Below are 21,898 nucleotides of genomic sequence, written 5' to 3' on the forward strand. Positions count from 1 at the left end.
GAAGTTTGGTATTGATTCGGATCCAAAGATGGTGCTTCTTTAATATAAAGACATTAGACAAGATTATGTACTTTCTTTAAATAAAAACTTCTTTTTAAGTATCCTAAAATTTAGCTTGCATAATATTTCCTATTTGGTCAACATTTTTTTGGTCAAAAACATTTGTTGTTAGCACCTAATTTTTTTTACATTTATTTTCATAATTTATGATTGTAAATCTTGTAATAAATAAATAACATTTTTTTTGTCAGTGTAATGAATGAGTAAAACCCTTTCGTTAATTGTTGTCCACTTTTCATTTGAAAATTATCCTTTTGCTGTAGATCTTATTTACTTCCTAATTTCTCCTTAATTAATTACTGAGACCATTTTTGTATTTACTTTTACTTACCCAATTCTCCTCAGCAATTGTGGCAACATAAATTACAGAATAATATTTCTTAGTAGTCATCGCCATTTAAATCTCTTTATTTTCATCAAAATCTCTGACATTTTCCATTCGCCCGTCCGTCCGTCCGTCTGTATAACTTGCGTATGTTACATGCTGTCTTTTGTCTACAATATTTTTTTAATTGAATTTTAACGTCTCAAGATAAACGACCCATAGGGATGATGATATCCTCCTCCAAAAGTGGCAGCTGTATAAGGTGAAGCATAATGGGATCCTACAAATGAACCATAATAGGGGCTTGCATATGAACCATAGTAGGGTAGGGCGGCATAACCGGCCGTATAAGGCAAGGCAGCAGTGCTAATCACAGGAGATGAATAGGCCAAGGGTGAAACGATACCAGGTTTGGCAGTAGTCAAGGCAACAATGGCCATTAAGCACAAAATGAACTGTAAGCATGTTAATGGACTTTAATGAATAGGCAATGGCATTCTTTATCAGACAAGAGGGAAAATAAGGAAAAAGGAAATATTTGTTTGTGTTGCCAGGATACTTACAAATTTAAACATTTTCTGTAAATAACTGTGTAGGCGCTTGTACGTGTGAGCGTGTGTAAAATTTTCTGGCAAAGACCATAGGCGATAATCAGTCCGTAGTTGTAGGAATTGTTGGATTACTGTTTGATTGTCTCAAATCATCAAAGTCTTTTATATGAATGTTCCACCGCCAGTCACGCAACACCTAAGAGAGAGAGATAGGTCATTTTTAAATATCCACAGTAAATTAGCGCATTCATTTAATGACCTATGAACTAAGTGGCCAACAATTCTACCAGGGCTAATGAATTAGAGCTCATTACTGCCAATCTCCGTATTGTTTTTTTTTTCTTTGCTAAGTAGTAGATGCTCTAACTCTTGAATTAGCTCCAACATCCGTTTCTTCCGGTCCAATGGCTAAAGATTGCACATAGTTCATCAAATTATAACCGCCAACCATATGACACCCACTGAAAAAGGTCTAAGACCACCATGGACCCAGACAATGGCTACCGTGTTACATTTGTTAGCTTCTGTTTTTTTTTCTGGCCATGCGGGTCACTCTAAGAATACTAATTTGATTTTATGCTCATGAGTTTTATCTGTCCTTGTATTGTTCATTTGCCCATCTAATGGTCATCTGGTCATTGGTTGGCTCATTTACTTTGGTCGTATGAATAGTCCAAGCAAAACAGAAAAAAATCTATTTAAATGGGCCAAGCTGTCGTCGAATCTTTTTGTTGTGGGTCTATTTTATCTTCATTGGGTCATTTGGTTTTTGTTTGTTTTGCAATTTGTCATTGTTTGCCTTGGCAATGTTGTTGTCACATTAGATGTTTCTTTCAAACTAATTAAATTATTAACTAATATAGAATATCATATTGTATTAATGAAATATGGAATGACATTGTCTTTTACTACAATAATAGTCGTGAATTAGAAAAACAAAATTACTTAAATTAGGAGGATTGCCTATCAGTTTTTTTAAAGGCGTCTTGGATTCCAAGTATTGACTTTTTTGAAAAAATTTCAAAATAGTTACGACATTTGGTGTTAAGACTCAAATTTCGAAGATCCTAAATTTTGTGAAGAAAATTTTGAAACAAAGATTATCACCCATGTTGCGATATCCACTATTCACGTCAAATCCACGAACGTGAAACTTTGGTGTTCTTAATTCCACGTTCTTTTTTGAACTTTTCTGGGTTGCAGAAATCACCCAGCTGGGTTGCAGAAATCACCCAAAAATTCACTAAGGCGGAAATCAAAATAAGTGGAATCAAGACTTATTATAATTTATTATTTTTTTAATTAAAAATGACGCAGTTTTAATAAAACTCATGTATTAAATATAAAACATTTCAAATTTTTTACGCGAGTACTTTTTTTTAACCGGAAATACACCCATCTTGGACATAATTCAACCTTCACCTAGACTTTTGCAAGTGAATTGATTTCACGAAAATTCCGTTGAAAGTGCACGCAGAGAAGGAATATGATCACCTCAAATATGTTTCAAGAGCAAGATGTTATTTTTGTATGGTGACCATGTAACATGTTTGTCACTAAAATGTTATTTTCTCGTCAAATATAACATGCTTGCCGAAATCAGATACATGATTTCCGAGAAAATAACGTTGTTGCGAAAACCATGTTACATGGTCACCACCCAAAAATAACATTTTGCTCTTAAAACATGTTTGAGGTGATCATAATCCTTCTCTGGGTGTGGATTGTAGGACACGAAAATCGTGGAATTGATTCACATTCACCTGGAAGTGGATTTGGGAACATGGGCATATGTGTCATTAATGTGAGATTATTTAATACGCCATATTAGGGTTTTAATGTGGGTTCAAATGATTGAATTTTTGATTCCAGTTTCGCCTTTATTTTGGTCCCTGCTATCTATCAATATACGAGTATAGACCTTTAAAAATATGACATCATTATTTTTGCAAAATTTTAATATAATACCAATAATTACCAGCATAAATTAAAATATTTACTCTATATGTACATGTATTATTTTCATATTTTTCCAAATTATTTAATATTTTTCGTTTCACTAATTAATGGAAGAATGTTATTTATTGCTGGCTATTGCTTTGTTTATGATAAATTTCCATTATATTTTTGTCGTTGTCGCATGTCGTCGTAGCGTACTGTTGAACATTAATTATTTTCAGGAAAATCATTTCAAACACAATAGACTGGCAAACAACAAATATGTGGAATAGGTTGCGTCGCAGAATCGCATTGGAGAATCGCAGGAACATTTTAGAGTTGCGTTATTGTCGAAATTTCAATCAGATTGGATTTGTATATTTGTCTTTAACCCTTTCGACCCCGAATTATTATAGATATCGCTAATTTTTTTTTTTTCATTTTATTAAAACGTTATAAATTTACAAATTTCTTAGTATGGCCTCAGCGCCATTAAGGCATTTTAGAGGCTCGTTGGCAACATATTATATAAACTTTATTTTTTAACTTTTAATTCCAATGTAATAATAATAAAAATAAAATAAAAATAAAAAAAACCTCAAGGATAGAACTACAATTATATTAGGAGCTCATCAATTTTGGTTTTTAAAAATTCCTTTATTCTCGTCTTAAAAACAGAAATACTTGAAACAGACTTGATTTCACTGGGCAAATTATTATATCTTAAACTGCCAGAATATTCAATTCTTTGCTTAGTTGTCTCACTTCTGCATAAAACAACATTTAGCAGATTATTATTACGTGTGTTAATGTTATGACTATTGCACAAGAAATAAATTGTATGATGTCCTATTTGATGCAAACATTTGAATACATATAAGTTCCATGAATTGGTAAAATATGAGGAAAAATATCCGTATACAGGTTTAGCGTTGGGTATCCTATTGGCAAGTTTGCCATCGCTTTCAACGCCTTATTTTGCATTATTTGCAGAGTCTTTAACTCCGCACTTTTCTTGTATGCATAAAATATAGCCAAATAGTTACAATGGCTCTGAACTAGAGCCTGATAAATTAAAAGCTTAGTCCTTTGGTCAAATTTGTTCCTAAACTTTCGCAAAATACCAACAGCTGGGGCAATTTTGGATTTCACATATCCTATATGTTGATCCCATGCTAAATTGCTTTGTAATCGTAATCCTAAATTGTTATACTCTTAATCATGTTTAAGTCATTTAAGAAGCGTCTAGCCAAAATTTCGGGTCGCCACGCCCACTCGTTTGGGCGGTAGAGAATGTTGCCTGTGGGCAACTTTGGGCAATTGTGACTATAAAATGGTTTGGTTTGTAATGATAGACGTATTACGTTTTATTGTTTTTTTTTAAGTTTGTTGTCATTTTTACAGTAAATATATACTTGAGTGAAATTTCACTCACGCTCAGACACATTCACGAAGAAATATTTGTACTCACGCACGCCATGGGGGTAGGAATTCACACCCATGCAATTTCACGAAATGAAAAGTCATACTCGCGCACTCTCACGCACGAACAACGTTTATGCCTCACGCTCCCGCACGATTCACAACAATTTTCGCAATTCACGACGAATCTCGTGACTCAGGAAAATTTTCGGAACACGACAATTGGCGTCATTCACGACAAATCTCATGACTCGCTGCAGTTACTGAGCGGTAAGTAACATTCATAAAATAACTCACGACGGAACCATTAGCAAAATTCAAATATGTTTCACCATCAAATAACGGACGCTATTGAAATCTTAAGCGTGATAAAATCCGTGAAGGTGATTAAAATTGGTGAGTTTGAATTGTGAACGTGAATTTGGTCATGAGTGTGATTTTTTCTGTGTCTGTCTTAACGTGAACGTCAATTTTATCGTGAGCGTGAATTGGATCGTGAACGTGAATTTTAATCGTGAGGGTGATTTCGGAGAAATTTTACTCACGCAAATCACGAACACAGTTTGATTTTTGCCCACGCATGACAAATTTTTGTTTATTCCCGATCACGCACATTCACGAGATTTAGTTTAAATTTCATTCACGACTTCTCGTGAATCATCCGTGATTCACCGAATTTTTTTTTTTTTGTTTGTTTGTTCTGAACCCATGCCAGTCTAAAAAACCAAAGTTAATAAAGCTCCAATATTCGTGCTAATCTACCAGTATGTTGTAAATAAAAACTTTCAATATTTTTGTTGTAATTTTTGAAAAAAATTTCATTTATAAAAACCGTTTTTCAAATTCGCAATTATGTTTTTCTTGAGGCACGTGCGTATTAATGAAAATAAACTTGCTAAATGACAACGCAATTAGCTGCTTTTTAATTCAACTTAAAGAGAACACTTGTAGCTGTCGATACCGTTACAATTTTATGATTAAAAACAAACACAACGCTGACAGTTAGTCTCCAACTACAAAAAGTTGCCCACAGGCAACTTTAGGGTCGAAAGGGTTAATGCAAAGGATTTATTAAATTCAATTATACACTGAAAACCCCAGTACCAAAGATTTTGTCTTTACTCTAGTTATTTTGGTATTATTTCCAAGCCAAAGAAACGAAGACACAAAGGATACAATTAAGCCACAATTCACATACAAAATTTAAGTTTCGCATAATTGATGCTGGGAAACAAATTATAATTTATCAACGCGCAAAAAAAGTCCATTGATAAACTAATGCTAAATTTACCATGTTTTTGTTGCAAATAAATTATTTGTTTGTAGTTAAATTTTATGATTTTTTTCGAAATTTTTTTATAACCAAATTTATTAACAATGCCCTAAAAAAATTTAAATGAATGAACTAGAATTTAGTCCATTTTTCCCCTAGTAGTTTAACAAACAGAAAAAGACTTTATAAAAAATCAAAATTCAATAAAAAAATCTTCCTCCCTAATACATAAGGCGAGTTATAAATTAGAGTGATTGTATTTATATCCGTTTATATATACATGCACACTCACACACCCGGTATAAATTCCAAGTCCATGAACTATGTAAATGAGATTTGCGGGGCGAAGAACATTAGAATTCATATGTGCGTTTGTGGCGTTTGTGTGTTTGCGTGTTTTGGTGTAGGTAATTGCGTTGGACAAGGTCAGTTCTGGCGCTCATCTCATTTTCCACATCCATTAAAAGATTAAATGTTCATTATTCTAGATTGTGGATTACCCACGAGATATAATTACAAGTTTCACTATACTGCTGCCGCCTTAGTTGTTGCCCAGCATTCGGATTCTGACCATATGGACACCGAGAGACCATGGAATAAATTCAATTTGCCTGAGGTGTTTGCGACAGCAGTGATAAGAGCTCATTGATGGACATGCCGGAAAAAAATATGTAAACTTAATTTGAATGGAATCCAAAATTAGTTAGATTTATGTAGATTATAATAATTCAAATTGACAGTGGCGGCTAAAATATGGGTACATTAAACTCAAAAATCAGAGAACACAACAGGTAGGACAATTTTTTTTTAATATTGAAAATTTGGGGTTATTGCAGAAAATTTGAACTAAACTGTTTTAAACCGATATCATAAGCTTAGGAAACTATCTTGTATTGGGGAAAGTTTAACTAAACCATAGTAATTTCCTTGAACTAAAATTGAGTGTACTTTATTTTTTATACCCACCACCATAGAATGATGATCGGGGTGGGTTAGGTAACCTAACATATGATGGGGGTATAATAAGTTTGTCATTCCGTTTGTAAAGTATATATTCTTGATCAAGGAGAAATTGTAAGACGATATAAGCATGTCCGTCTGTCTGTCTTCAATAATGGCGCTATCGTCCTGAAATTTGGCACAGATTCGTCACTTGTCTGCACGCAGGCCAAGTTCGAAGATGTGCTATATCGGTCCAGGTTTTGATTTGGCTCCCGTATAAACAGATCCCCAGATTTGGGGTCTTGGGCTTCTAGAAAACGTAGTTTTTATTCGATTTGCGTGATATTGGAAGTCTAGAGGTATTTTAGGACCACAAATAGGTGTATATCGGCCTCCATCCATGTTTTGGTATAGGTCCTGATTTGACTTCTTGGGCTTTTAGGCATCGCAATTTATATCCGATTTACTTGAAATTGAAAATCTAGAAGTATTTTGGGTCCATAAAAATGTATGCCGAAAATGGTGTGTATCGGTCCAAGGTTTAGTTTAGCCTCCATATAGCCCTATTTCTTGATTGGACTTGTTGAGTTTCAAAACATCCGAATTTTTATCGGATCTGAAATTGAAAATCTAGAAGTATTTTGGGTCCATAAAAAGGTATGCCAAATATGGTGTGTGTTGGTCCAAGGTTTAGTTTAGTCTCCATATACCCCTATCTCCCGATCGGACTTGTTGAGTTTCTAAACATCCGAACTTTTATCGGATCTGAAATTGAAAATCTAGAAGTATTTTGGGTCCATAAAAAGGTATGCCAAATATGGTGTGTGTCGGTCCAAGGTTTAGTTTAGCCTCCATATAGCCCTATTTCCCGATCGGACTTGTTGAGTTTCTAAACATCCGAACTTTTATCGGATCTGCCTGAAATTCAAAATCTAGAGTTCATAAATAAGTGTGCCGAATATGGTATGTATCGGTCGACACCGCCCTTTTTTTAACCGATTTACGTGAAACTCAAAATCTGGACATTATTTTGGGTTTACGGATAAGTACGCCGAATTTGGAGCGTATCGGTTCATGTTTTGGTATTTACCGAATATAGACCGATCTCCAGATTTGACCTCTTAAGTGTGTAGACATTTTTTATGGGATTTGAGATGTATGTTGTTTAAAGGACACAAGGCTAATTCCATGCAAATCAAGATGATCACAAAATTAAATTGGAAGGATGTGTCTACATGCACTGAAAACAAAGGTTTTATCCAAAGGTTCCAAAGGTTTTGTCTTTACTTTACAAATATTGGTATTGATTCCGAGCCAAAGAAGCGGAGAATACAAGTAAGGCTACTTTTAAGACACAATTCTCTTTTAAATTTGGGTTTTGTGTACTTGCTTCTAGGAAGCAAATTTTAATTTTTCGCTTTTTCAAAATTTTGTCTTCATCAGAGTCCTTTAAAAACGAGTTAACGACAAATTTATTTTCCAAATTAAGACTCGAAATTATGGTATGTTTCAAGTAAAAACGTCTTTAAAATAAAGTGTTGAAAAATATGTCCTATATTTGAACGATTTTTGGCTTTGTAGTCAAGATGCAAAAAGACAACCAATTTAAAGACATTTTCATTAAAGTTAAAGAATTTTTCTGAATTATTAAAGTCATGTTGACCTTAGCCCAAACAATTTTTCTTTCATGCTATGATACGCATTTTTAAGTGAAATCACTTAATTATAAGGACAATACGATTTCATTGAAAAATGTATCGGCTTTTGGACAAGGAAAAAAACTTTATATTAGAGAAATGCGTCTTCTATGCTAAGCAAAATTTGCATTCGTATTTTAAAGACATGAAATCTTTGATATTTTTTTTTCAGTGTGTATCTATCTTACTCTAAAACTTTAGAAAGTTAGAAATATAGGGCGATAATAGCAACTTTTGACAAATCTGTTAAAAACTACAAAAACGGCGGAATTGATATGTGTAGATATTTTAACAAAAAAAGTGAACCTACTTGAAGCCAAGTGAAGTTCAGAATTTCTTAAAATTTTTAACAAAACAAGTGAACCCACTTGAATCCAAGTGAAGTTCAGAACTTCTTAAAATTTCTAAATTTTACCAAAAATGCGCGCATTTTAAACTTCGTTTGGCAGTAAAGACATTTTTGTAATTTTGAACTCCAATTTTTCCCTTAAAAAAATACGAAAATTATATCGGCATTGACAGTTCTGTTAAAACTTTCTGGAATTAACCTAAATTTTCTAAAATTAAACAAAAATCTCCTTCCTCAGAACATTCCCCTTTCAACTCATACTTAAATGTGTCATAAGATATAATTTTATTCTGCTTTTACTGATTCATTTTTATTTTAGCGGCTAAGCCCGAACTTGATACTCAAGCCTCGCACGTGGTTTCGAACATTTCAAAATGTCATAAGCCCTCCCAGAAAAATTTCGTAGCTCCGCCAATAATCTCAACAACCGGATATCGACATGACCATTAAAGGGATCTGGTGACGTTGTTAATATCTTGCACAGCTGTCTTCCCTTCACTTTGGACTATATTTTTATTGCCTTACAAATAAAATACCCAATTTTTCTATCGTATCTTGTCAACAATATTTCATATCAATACACATTAGCAAACTCGTATGAATACAAGGCCAACGAATCCAAACCTCTCCAAAGCAATTTAATAGGAAATTTGCTACGATATCAAATTCAATGTCTTATTCATTACGATGATTATGTGTACAGTATTCATTAATTCTAACCCACAAATTGTGGAATAATTGCTAATATATCCTATTCCTATTCTGATGCTTCTATGCCATTGCCAATTTCCTATACATAGTAAGTACCAATATCACAAACCCTCTCTACTAATTAGAGAGATTTTTAAAACGCTTTGCTTCATTAAAAAAAGAAATGGAAAGCTCAAGTTTCTAATCTGACTTTTATTGAAATTACAGTAAATTGCTTTTCTATTACTTTGGCTAATGCAGTAATTTTATTTTCCTACATTCAAACCACTTTGTCAGCTCCCTCTCTTCCTCCAAACGACCTTCAATTATTGAATTAACTACTGTGAATTTTTGTCCAAGCTTCAATTTCCATTTCAATTTCCCTTGCAATTTTTATTCTGTTACCAAAGGCTGCTACTCGTGCAAATATTGATGGTGTTAACCGTTCCACGAAGGAATGGTGGCCATTCCATGGATCCTAGTGCTTGCAACTTTGGCTGACTGATATTAAAATTTCATTGAGAACAGAAAGTGTTTTTAAATTTTTAATTTCATTTGAATGTTCACAGAAACTGTATGAAAGACGGAAGAAAGCTATGATGAATGATGCAATGAAACATGGAGTGAGGAGTTGCGATGGTGCGAATTGTAATTGGAAACAAACATTCGATATTTTTTTATAACTTTTTATACCCTCCATCATAGGATGGGGGTATATTAACTTTGTCATTCGAAATATTGCTCTAAGACCCTATAAAGTATATATATTCTGGGTCGTGGTGAAATTCTGAGTCGATCTAAGCATGTCCGTCCGTCCGTCCGTCTGTTGAAATCACGCTAACTTCCGAACGAAACAAGCTATCGACTTGAAACTTGACACAAGTAGTTGTTATCGATGTAGGTCGGATGGTATTGAAAATGGGCCATATCGGTCCACTTTTACGTATAGCACCCATATAAAGGGACCCTCAGAGCCTCTAACAGAAGCATATTTCATCCGATCCGGCTGAAATTTGGTACATGGTGTTGGTATATGGTCTCTAACAACCATGCAAAAATTGGTCCACATCGGTCCATAATTATATATAGCCCCCATACAAACCGATCCCCAGATTTGGCTTGTGGAGCCTCTAAGAGAAGCATATTTCATCTGATCCGGCTGAAATTTGGTACATGGTGTTGGTATATGGTCCCCAGATCCCCAGATTTGGGTTGCGGAGCCTCAAAGAGAAGCAAATTTCATCCGATCCGGTTCAAATTAGGAACGTGGTGTTAGTCGCTAACAATCATACCAAAATTGGTCCAATCACACAAAAATTGGTCCATATCGGTTCATAATCATGGTTGCCACTAGAGCCAAAAATAGTCTACCAAAATTTTATTTCTATAGAAAATGTTGTCAAAATTTTATTTCTAGAGAAAATTTTGTTAAAATTATATTCGGTTCATAATCATGGTTGCCACTCGAGCCAAAAATAATCTACCAAGATTTTATTTCTATAGAAAATTTTGTCAAAAGTTTATTTCTATAGAAAATTTTGTTAAAATTTTATTTCTGTAGATATTGTTGTCAAAATTTGCTTTCTATAGAAAATTTTGTCAACATTTTTATTTGTATAGAAAATTTTGTGAACATTTTATTTCTATAGAAAATTTTGTTAAAATTTTATTTCTGTAGAAAATTTTATCAAAATTTTATGTCTACTTTGTCAAACTGAATTATATACGTATTGGATGATTTAATATATACCACGTATGGACTTACATACAATTTAGAAGTTGGTGCTAGGAGGTTTTAAGATACCTTGCCATCGGCAAGCGTTACCGCAACTTAAGTAATTCGATTGTGGATGGCAGTGTTTAGAAGAAGTTTCTACGCAATCCATGATGGAGGGTACATAAGCTTCGGCCTGGCCGAACTTACGGCCGTATAATATTGTTTAATATTAAAAATTATTTTTTTTTTTAATTTTATAAAATTTTGGAAAAATGTCCGTTTTGTTAATTTTTTTTATATATGGGACCTTGAGGCATATTATGAACTATGTAAGCTTCATATCTTTAGATGTATAGAACAATCGAATATAACGCCTGAGTTACCATTGGAGAAATACCAAATTTGCTTTGCCTCCCAATCACAAACTGGCGATTCCAACTACTTCGTTGCAAGCTCATTTATTCTGAGCTGTTTTCTTTTTGAATAAAAACAAATATTCTTTGTTTTAACAAATTAAATTTTTTATTATGATTTTTGCAACAAAATATTCCAACAAAATAAGCAGGCGATAATCTTCCTCATATCCAAACTATTTACGCAAGAAGTAAGAAGCGGCATAAGGATAAGTGTAAGCACTGGCATAGGGAGCAGCTACATAGGGGGAAGCATAGTAGGGAGCAGCAACAGGAGCAGTATAGGCAGCTGTGTAAGCAGCAGTGTAGGGAGCAGCAGCCACATAGGGAGCAGTGTAGGCCAAAGGAGCAACAATACCGGGTTTAGCGGCGGCCAAAGCAACGATAGCCATTAAACACAAAGCGAACTAAAAATAAATATAAAACAAATTAATTAATTTTATGGGTTTTTTTTTAAGGATATTCAAAGTAGTTATTTTATCACATTTATTTTTTTTTTTTTTGTGTAAACTTACGAATTTGAACATTTTGATGTTTTGTGGTGTAGTTTAATTGTTTACAGAACTTATTGAACTGATAACTAATCGTTAACAATTTCTAGTTTTTATAGTGAAATAAAAATGTAAATTCTGCCAAATATTTCCTACTAACTTGAATATTTTATATTGTTGTTCACACATTTAGTTTGACTGATATGAATGCCTGATACAGGCACGTATTACTCGTACTAAGGTCAAGCTATATAGTGATGGTAAAAGGCTAGCTATGTCTGCTCTGTGGATAGTTAGTATGGGCATTGCGTTTAATGTTAGCAAACAATTTGTCATGTTAATAGTCAGTTAAGAGGTAGTTAAAAATCGGCAAAAATTATATCCATAATTACAAAAAAAAAACCAACGCAAAAAGTGTTGAATGTTTCAAGGATACATCGAAAATTTCTTTTAAGAACTTGGTTGGATGGTTTTGTGGCTTATACATTTTACTGATATGGAAACCAATTGCTACTTACAATATGAAATAGTCCCAAGTTTAAGAATTTTCTTTGAATTTCTTGAAAATTCATGAAAGATTACATGACATTTCATTAAATTAATTATCCGGCAGCTTCGAAAATATTGAAAGAGATACACCCTCAAAAAAAATCGCTTCTTTAACATATGTTCCAAACATATTTTGCAGGAAGCACATATATTATTGCATACTGCCGAAACATTAATATGTTTGTTTTATGTGAACATATTATATGTTTGGAAGCATTTTGAGCCAAAAATATTATATGCTTGGAAGAATTTTTCCCAAACACGATTGTGCTCATTCCCTAACATAGTCGTAATTTTCACTTCCACGAAATTTTTTAGTTATTGGCACCTTTTTCTTTCTTTTTCACTTTTATAATTTTTTTAAATTTTACCTTTCGCCTGCACGGAGAATCGAACCGAGGACCATACAGTTTGTAAGCCAACACACTATCCACTGGGCTACGTAGCTGTTATAGTCACCAGTAGATAATTATCGTTTTAAGTTACATTTATATAGCATAGTTTGCAGCGCCCACGAGCCCATGCAAACATAACATTATTTAACAGAAACATACATTTGTTTGCCACGTGGAGCAGTGGTTAGCATGTCTGCCTTGCATGCAAAGGGTCGTGGGTTCAATCCCTGCTCCGACCGAACATTTTTTTTGTTTTTTTTAATTTACACATTTATATTTATACTATATTATTTTTTTAAATGAAACTTCGAAATATGCGTTATTAAAGATTTATAGTCAGTAACAGTGCTTGATATAAACGAAATTGACTGATTTTTGGATAAAATATTATTTTTTATTGCAAAAATAACAATCTTGTAATAAAAAACTGTTTTTGTACAAAACTTTAAAATTTGGAAGGAATTCAAAAACTAACAAAAGAAGAACGTGTAGTCGAGTATAAACATACATACATAATTTTATAATATAAACATAAATTTATTTAGGAGTGAACAGTTTTTTACTAGCATTTAACACCATCGCTCTAAAATTCCTTTTATTTTTCTTTAATAATTCATTTTAAAGAAAATAAACTTTTTAAATTGTTTTAGCTGTAAAACTCGAACTTAATGCCCGCTTTTATATTTGATGGTGTCCGTCAACTCCTCGTGGACTACTTTTTAATAAAGAAGAACTAAAGTTTGTTTTTTTACATTTTACTGTGTAATTTTTCACTATTTCCTCCTTATTTCATTTTACTGTCACTAAAGGGCACTATACTCTAAAAAGAGTATAGTGCCCTTTCGTTATTTTTATGAAGACCCCTGATTTCTTTTAACGAACCAAGAAAAAAATTGTGCCCATAATGCCAAAATGATAAACAAAACACATGTCCACACATACATAAAATGCTGCTCTCAAGGCGAAAACATAAGCTGTTTGTTTTTCAAATGTCTATTCTCTTGGTTCAGAATGTATATTCTCTTTATTCAAATTAAATAATATTTAGACTTAAACATATCAAATTTTTGGCCTTATCATAAAACAGTTTTCCGAAACAACATACAAGCGGTTTCACAGAAATTGTTCTCTTTTGACTCTTTTGCTGTGTTATATTGATATCTTTCGTCAACTCTCCCGGTTTCCATCTCTATTTCTTTCTCTATACTCTCTCTGTCACTTTGAATAAAATATCACAACATATGTATGTTTAGTCGAAATTTGTAAATTTATATATGTTTGTATTCACACATATGATTTTTATGAAACATTCATATCCCAAACATAATATATTCTAACATATTAACATAGATGTCCCAAACATTTAGTGTTAGTTTAGGAACATTACATGTTTGCACTTAAATATATTGTGGTTTAAAATCGTGCCCGAAACACATTTTGTTTAAATCGGAACATATGAAAAACATATTTTTCTAACAGTGTAGAAGCCTATCAAGCTTCAAATATTTATGTTTATCGAGTTCATGATCCCAGCAAAAAAAAGCGTCGCCAAAAAAGTAATGAAAATGTTCTTTTTGGATCCGGAAGTGATGCCAAATTGACACAGAAGCAATGAATTTAATATGGGCTTGTCATAGGACGGAAGTCCTCCATTTCAACAGCCGTTGCCCTGAATTTGCATCACTTCTTTAGGTGTGATCCGAATTCAATGTTTTGGATGTGAATTAAGAAATTTTGTGATATTTCACAAATAAATAATTTTTAAAATTTTTTCATTCATTCTTACGCTTGTGTGGAACGTTTGGCATCAAATATTTTCAAAAATTCGCAATTTTTTCAGAATGGATTTAGCATTTTTTTCGACAAAAGTTAAATGATTTGTACCATTTTATGAATTCTTACTCTGTTTTTAACCTATTTGAAACAAAAAAGTTAAAAAAAAGTTACCCATTAAAAGTATGAAAAAACCAAGTTATAAAACATTGAATTAAAAGAACTTCCTGGGTAGTTCAAATAAAGATCATCATTGGGAGTGCATTTTCTGGAAGTGCTTTTAAAGTTGTGCCTTTGGAAGAACTTCAAAATTTTTAGATCCACAGTGGACCGTCTGTGTCTTCGAACTATATTGAATGATGGAAAAGAAATCTGTACCCAGATCATGTGGTCCTACTATAATTCAGCTCCAAGGTCCAAATCAGAGAATGAAGCCGCTTTTGCCAGTCGACGCTGTCGAATGTGTCGACTCATCTGACTCAAATTTAGTTGCCAATTAATCAACAATTTTGATTTTAATCAAAACTTAACAATTGTTATATTTTTTGCCAAAATTTTGAACCTTCCACCCACAATCAAATAGTCAAGCTTCTATAGTAATTTTTGAAAAATTTAGCTCAGAAAATGTTATATTTTAATGTTTTAATAATTTTAATAATATGCTTGGTTGTGCAACTAATCTCATTACCATTCGGATAACTTCAAATTGAATTATTAATAGATAATTGTCCGCTGCCGAATAGACAAATTTATTTCGGCCTAGCCGACAAAAATGGGTCGGCTTGATTCTCTTCCATTATATCTATTTGAATAATATCAAAGTGCTTACCTAAATAATTTTGAAATCACATGAAGTTCAACCATGTCAGAAAGACTACCCAGAGAAGGAATATGATCACCTCCTAAAGCAAAATGTTATGTAACATGTTTGTATCAACCATGTTATAATTTTATTCCAAAAATAGCATTTAGGAGGTGATAATATTCCTTCTCTGCTTGATAAGGCGAAGAATGCAACCAGCAATCAGATGTGGGCAGAGGCAACTAATTTCTTATATGTGGTTATTGAATCGCAATGTATCCACACATGGTGTGTTAGTTTTTACCTAGCCAGTCGTGCATTTAAGATAAGAAGATCTGAAGATTATTGCGAACTCAGGACAAAACCATCCCATTTACAAAAGTTTTGTGAAACTCTTTAAAGCTACTGCTGAAACCTCTATCGAATGCAAAAGGGACATGCTAAGGAATGTCCTAATGCGGCTCTCGATTATAGATATGTTTCGCATACATATTTTCTCGAAAATCAAATGATTGAACCATTTATAAGCGCATTACCAAAGATGCTAAATGATAAGCTACGAAGGAGAAAATTATTTCAGATTCCAGAACGAAATAGAATATAAGGAGAACTAGGTTAGGTTAGGTTAGGTGGCAGCCCGATGTATCAGGCTCACTTAGATTATTCAGTCCATTGTGATACCACATTGGTGAACTTCTCTCTTATCACTGAGTGCTGCCCGATTCCATGTTAAGCTCAATGACAAGGACCTCCTTTTTATAGCCGAGTCCGAACGGCGTTCCACATTGGAGTGAAACCACATAGAGAAGCTTTGAAACCCTCAGAAATGTCACCAGCATTACTGAGGTGGGATAATCCACCGCTGAAAAACTTTTTGGTGTTCGGTCGAAGCAGGAATCGAACCCACGACCTTGTGTATGCAAGGCGGGCATGCTAACCATTGCACCACGGTGGTGGATAACTAAGTCTCCAAAATGACAAAACTACTCAGGGGAGTTATTAGCAGTGACTGTTATGTTAAAATTATCATTTATTATCTGGATCCAATATCTGGAATTTGAAAATCAAATGTCAATATTCCCTTATGTCAACAATTGAAAAGAAACTACAAGTCATTCATGATCACCAAGGAAATCTTGCTGATCTTAACTTCTTCGATCCTGAAATAATGGAAATTGTACCAATTTTCGAAAATACTTCTTACTGGGCTCATTCTGTCACTACCGCCCACAGCTCCAGTTTTTGGGGTCGTAATTTCCGGAACTTGATTTTAGTCTGTTGCGATCTAATGATACCAATTCTTTTTGAATTGTTTTGAATTTATATTTGTGAAGATCCTAAAAAATTCATCCAACCTGTTATACTGGACGAGTACTTTAAATTTGGTGCAATTTAGTTCTAATGCAATTTATTCATAATCAGTACTAATTTAACTCACTTTAAGTTCTATCATTTCCATTTAAGATCAATTTGTTTAAACTCTACTCAATTTATTTAATTTGACTTCAACTCTCTTTCATACTTTCCAACACAATTTAATGTAATTCAATTCTGTATAACTCAATTATTCAAAATGTAACTGAAACTGTATTAGAATAATATTAGTCCTAAAATATTTTAAATTCCATATTGAATCATTAATTAAAACGACAGGTTGTATGTGTTTTTATGTAGTCGATTTTTATTTTTAACAATATTTCTTCAATTTAACAAAATTCACAATGAAAACGAAAACAATCCTTAAGTCCGACCTATTTATGCAAATAGTAAGATTCCTCATAAGGATAGGTGTAAGCATAATGTTCAGCTACGTAGGGAGCATCATAGTAATGGGCGGTTTCGGCATCGGTGTAAGCAATTGCATGATGATCATCAAGCACATAAGGAGCTGAATAATCCACATGATCAACAACGACAGGTTTGGCAGCTGCTAAGGCCATCAGAGCCACGACAAACAAAGCAAACTATAGAATCAAGAAAATAAAAGGAATTTAACATTTTTTGTTTTTTATTTGTTAGTATCCTTATTGTTTTCTGTTTGTACTACTGCTAATAATATTCAGGATCTCGTAAACTGATACTTACGAATTTGAACATTTTGAAGTGATTTAGTTGTTGTTTGATGTGATTGCAAATTGGTTTTCAATTGATATTGTATTGCTAACAATTTCCCCTTTTTATACAGAATTTCATTTAGAATTATTAGAATAAATTCTGAAAAATGACTAATTCAATTGTAAATTAATATTTTTCATTACTTTTTGATTTGTTATGTTAGTGTCTGAATTTGACACTGGCACGTATGTGTCGGCACATTAAGGTAAAACGTCATATTTAGCATAGAGGAAGCATTATGAAGTACGTGGGTGTTATGATGTTGTAGTATGGAAGTGACACTTATTACATTGAATTTTCAATAATCAATTATTTTAATAATAATAGTTTAGTTTGTTATTTTCTGAAGTGTGCTAAATTTTATTATATTTATTAAATATTACAAATGTCCATGTTTAATGTTAAGACACAAATGGCTCAAGATGAGTAATGTTACATCGAATCGAATTACGGAAAAACTTAAATCTAGGACAAAAGCGACATGGATTTTGAGAGGAAGGGATTGGCGAATGAGAGCCATGGCAAGAACAGCCTCTATAATTACCAAAAGTCTGAACCCTGATGATTCCATTCAGACTTGGCTATAAAAAGAAGTTCCTTATCCTTGAGCTGAAGTTTGAGAACGCAAACTAGGTGGTTGAACATTTTAGTCCTTAGGGAAGTATAATCGAAAACTCTAAACTGTATACCAAGGGGGGGGGGGGGGGGCAGTTGAATGATACATTTGGATTCAGACGAATGCGATATATAGTCAATACATTTTGTTAAACCGCAGGACCTGAGCCTGCCGAAATAAAGCTTCCATTATCTATTTGAATAATATCAAAGTGCTTACCCCAATAATTTTGTCATGTCAGAAAGACTACCCAGAGAAGGAATATGATCACCTCCTAAAGCAAAATGTTATGTAGCATGTTTGTGTCAATCATGTTATTTTCGACAAGAATTTTATTCCAAAAATAGCATTTAGGAGGTGTAATATTCCTTGATAAGGAGAAGAATGCAACCAGCAATCAGATGTGGGCAGAGGCAACTAATTTCTTATATGTGGTTATTGAATCGCAATGTATCCACACATGGTGTGTTCGTTTTTTACCTAGCCAGTCGTGCATTTAAGATAGGTCGATCTGAAGATTATTGCGAACTCAGGACAAAACCATCCCATTTACAAAAGTTTTGAAACACTTTAAAGCTACTGGTGAAACCTCTGTCGAATGCAAAAAGGACATGCTAAGGAATGTCATAATGCGGCTCTCGACTATAGATATGTTTCGCATACATATTTTCCCGAAAATCAAATGACTGAATCATTTATAAGCGCATTACCAAAGCTACGAAGGAGAAAATTATTTCAGATTCTAGAACGAAATAGAATATAAGGAGAACTAAGTCCCCAACAAGACAAAACTACTCAGGGGAAGTTATTAGCAGTGACTGCTAAAATTTATTTAAGTAAAAAAGGGCAGTATGCCACGACTATTTCATATCTAGAGCAGGAATGTCCTCCCACTCCGGTCCAAAGGATATGGATGCAATGGGCTTATCCATATTATTTCTCCTTCAGTCTCTGTATAGGTTGATTGATAGCTAACATAGAACATGTTTTTATTTCAATTTTAACTCTATGTGACTAAGTACACACAAAAAAAAATTTTTCTGATTCAATCACGAAATTAATTGATCCAATTAATTTTTTAATTGAAATGTCTTCAATCACAGAAATGATAGTATCAATTAAAAAATTAATTGAAGGTCAATTAAAAAATTAATTGATCCAATTAAAAAATTAATTGATACTATTAATTTTTGTGATTGATTTTTGTTTCAATTAAAAAATTTGTTGATTCAATTAAATTTTTAATTGAATATTTTTTAAAACTCAATTAAAATTTTAATTGGAAAATTTTTCGTGAAATTTTTTTCTGTGTACTTACTTTAAGGTCACATCTATTTTCTATTCGTACGAATAGTTCCTTCACCTTTACCTTGGTATCCCAGCAAAAAATGCGTCGCCAAAAAAGTAATGAAAATGTTCTTTTTTGATCCGGAGGTGGTGCAAAATTGACGCAGAATCGATGAATGCGATGGGCTTGTCATAGGACGGAAGTCCTCCATTTCAACAGCCGTTGCACTGAATTTGCATCACTTCTTCAGGCGTGATCCGAATTCAATGTTTTGGATATAAATTGAAAAATTCTGTGATATTTTGTCAAATAAATAATTTTTATAATTGTTTATAATTTTTAATGGATTCTTCTAAAGCTTGTCGGAAACGTTTGACCTCAAATATTTTCAAAAATTCACAATTTTTTCCGATTGGATTTAGGATTTTTTCGACAAAATTTAAATGATTTGTACCATTTTATGAATTCTTACTCTGTTTTTAACCTGTTTGAAGCAAAAAAGTTAAAATTACCCATTAAAAGTATGAAAAAACCAAGTTATAAAAAAAACTGAATAAAAAGAACTTCCTGGGTAGTTAAAAAAAAGACCATCATTGGGAGTGCATCTTCTGGAAGTGCTTTTAAAGTTGTGCCTTTGGAAGAACTTCCAAATTTTTTTGCTGTGATGTCAATATAAACTGACTTTTGCTCTTCGCAGTCGAAAAAATGGATAAAAATGGTGGCCTATATAGATGTTTTGATACTGGATGTCCAAAGAGTTCTCATGACTGGCAAATTGGTGGGAGAAATGTCGCATCCTGCAATGAAGGAACTATTCATTGAATATGCAGTACAGCTCGACAAAAAATCGATTTCTGCATTCTAACAAAAATTAATTGTCTGACTTTGGTGTGATGAGGCTGCTTATCCGAAGCCGAAGATTTTTTCGAAATTTCCAGTCTGTTGGAAATTATTTCAATAGACTGGAAAATTTTTCTTTTTGTTGCCGAAGGTCGGCTTCGGTAAAAAAAAATACCCTCTTCGGTCAGCCTCCATTATGCAGTAAGAAACGTAGAATCTTGAAAATTAAATCAGTCAGGTTTTAATTGTTAATTTATTAAGCATCGTCTTAACTTTGCCTTCTTCGCCGAACATCGGCTTCGGTCGAGCTCTAATGTGCCTTGAAACACGTATGGTACCAATAGTTCCACCAGTATCCTTAAAAGATTTTAATTTTTAAATATTCGGCTTCGGCTGAATTTTTGCCGTTTTTGCCGAAAAATCGCTTCGGTCAAAAGAATCCATTTCAGTTGAAGTCGAATGTGCAGTAAGAGACGTAAGTCTCTGAGCGTGTTTCGACCAAAAAATCCGCTTCAATCTAGCTCTAATCAGCAGTTAGAGACATACGAGTAATATGCCAAAAGGGATTTCCATTTTTAAATCATTCGGCTTCGGTTTAATTTTGCTGTTTTTGTAAAACATGGAACCAAAAAAACACCCTTCGATCGAGTTCTAATGTGCAGCAAAAGACGATGCAAAAATTTAAACCAGTCTATTTGGCTAAAAAAAATCGGCTGCAAGATCCCAAAAGATAAATTAGTCTCCTAAGGTCGATATCATTATACCCACCACCATAGAATGGTGACGGGGGTATAATAAGTTTGTCATTCCGTTTGTAACACATCGAAATATCGATTTCCGACTATATAAAGTATATATATTCTTGATCAGGGAGAAATTCTAAGACGATATAACGATGTCCGTCTGTCTGTCTGTCTGTTGTAATCACGCTACAGTCTTCAATAATGAAGCAATCGTGCTGAAATTTTGCACAAACTCGTCTTTTGTCTGCAGGCAGATCAAGTTCGAAGATGGGTTATATCGGTCCAGGTTTTGATATAGTCCCCATATAAACCGACCTCCCGATTTGGGGTCTTGGGCTTATAGAAATCGTAGTTTTTATCCAATTTGCCTGAAATTTGAAATCTAGAGGTATTTTATGACCATAAAGAGGTGTGCCAAAAATGGTGAGTATCGGTCCATGTTTTGGTATAGCCCCCATATAGACCGATCTCCCGATTTTACTTCTTGGGCTTATAGAAACCGCAGTTTTTATTCAATTTACCTGAAATTGGAAATATAGAGGTATTGCAGGACCACAAATACGTGTGCCAAAAATTTTGAGTATCGGTCCATGTTTTGGTATGGTCCCCATATAAAACGACCTCCCGATTTGGGGTCTTGGGCTTATAGAAACCATAGTTTTTATCCAATTTGTCTGAAATAGGAAATCTAGAGGTATTTTAGGACCATAAAGAAGTGTGTCGAAAATAGTGAGTATCGGTCCATATTTTGGTATAGCCCCCATATAGACCGATTTCCCGATTTTACTTCTTGGGCTTCTAGAATCCGAAGTTTTTATCCTATTTGCCTGAAATTGGAAATCTAGAGGTATTTTCGGGCCATAAAGAGGTGTGCCGAAAACGGTGAGTATCGGTCCATATTTTAATATA

At 33.4% G+C, this 21,898-nt stretch overlaps 3 protein-coding genes across 3 annotated transcripts in view; 1 reads left to right on the forward strand and 2 right to left on the reverse strand.

Annotated features, from left to right (window-relative positions):
• The window catches only part of LOC142236606 (uncharacterized), a 747,498-nt gene that overhangs the window by 74,405 nt on the left and 651,195 nt on the right, over positions 1-21,898 (forward strand). The gene's annotated exons all lie outside the window — the stretch shown is intronic.
• Positions 439-1,435, reverse strand: LOC142236229 (uncharacterized). Its single transcript, XM_075307491.1, has 3 exons — positions 1,196-1,435; positions 949-1,132; positions 439-840 (listed from the first exon to the last, which is right to left on the reverse strand). Exons 2-3 carry the CDS (start codon positions 958-960, stop codon positions 580-582), a joined length of 273 nt encoding a protein of 90 aa, XP_075163606.1. The 5' UTR covers positions 961-1,132; positions 1,196-1,435; the 3' UTR covers positions 439-579.
• On the reverse strand, positions 11,461-12,011 carry LOC142234646 (uncharacterized). Its single transcript, XM_075305811.1, has 2 exons — positions 11,893-12,011; positions 11,461-11,784 (listed from the first exon to the last, which is right to left on the reverse strand). The coding sequence occupies exons 1-2, from the start codon at positions 11,902-11,904 to the stop codon at positions 11,554-11,556; spliced, it is 243 nt and encodes an 80-aa protein (XP_075161926.1). The 5' UTR covers positions 11,905-12,011; the 3' UTR covers positions 11,461-11,553.

Source organism: Haematobia irritans, chromosome 4, assembly GCF_050003625.1.
Source record: "Haematobia irritans isolate KBUSLIRL chromosome 4, ASM5000362v1, whole genome shotgun sequence".
In the NCBI taxonomy this organism is placed as follows: Eukaryota; Metazoa; Arthropoda; class Insecta; order Diptera; family Muscidae; genus Haematobia; species Haematobia irritans.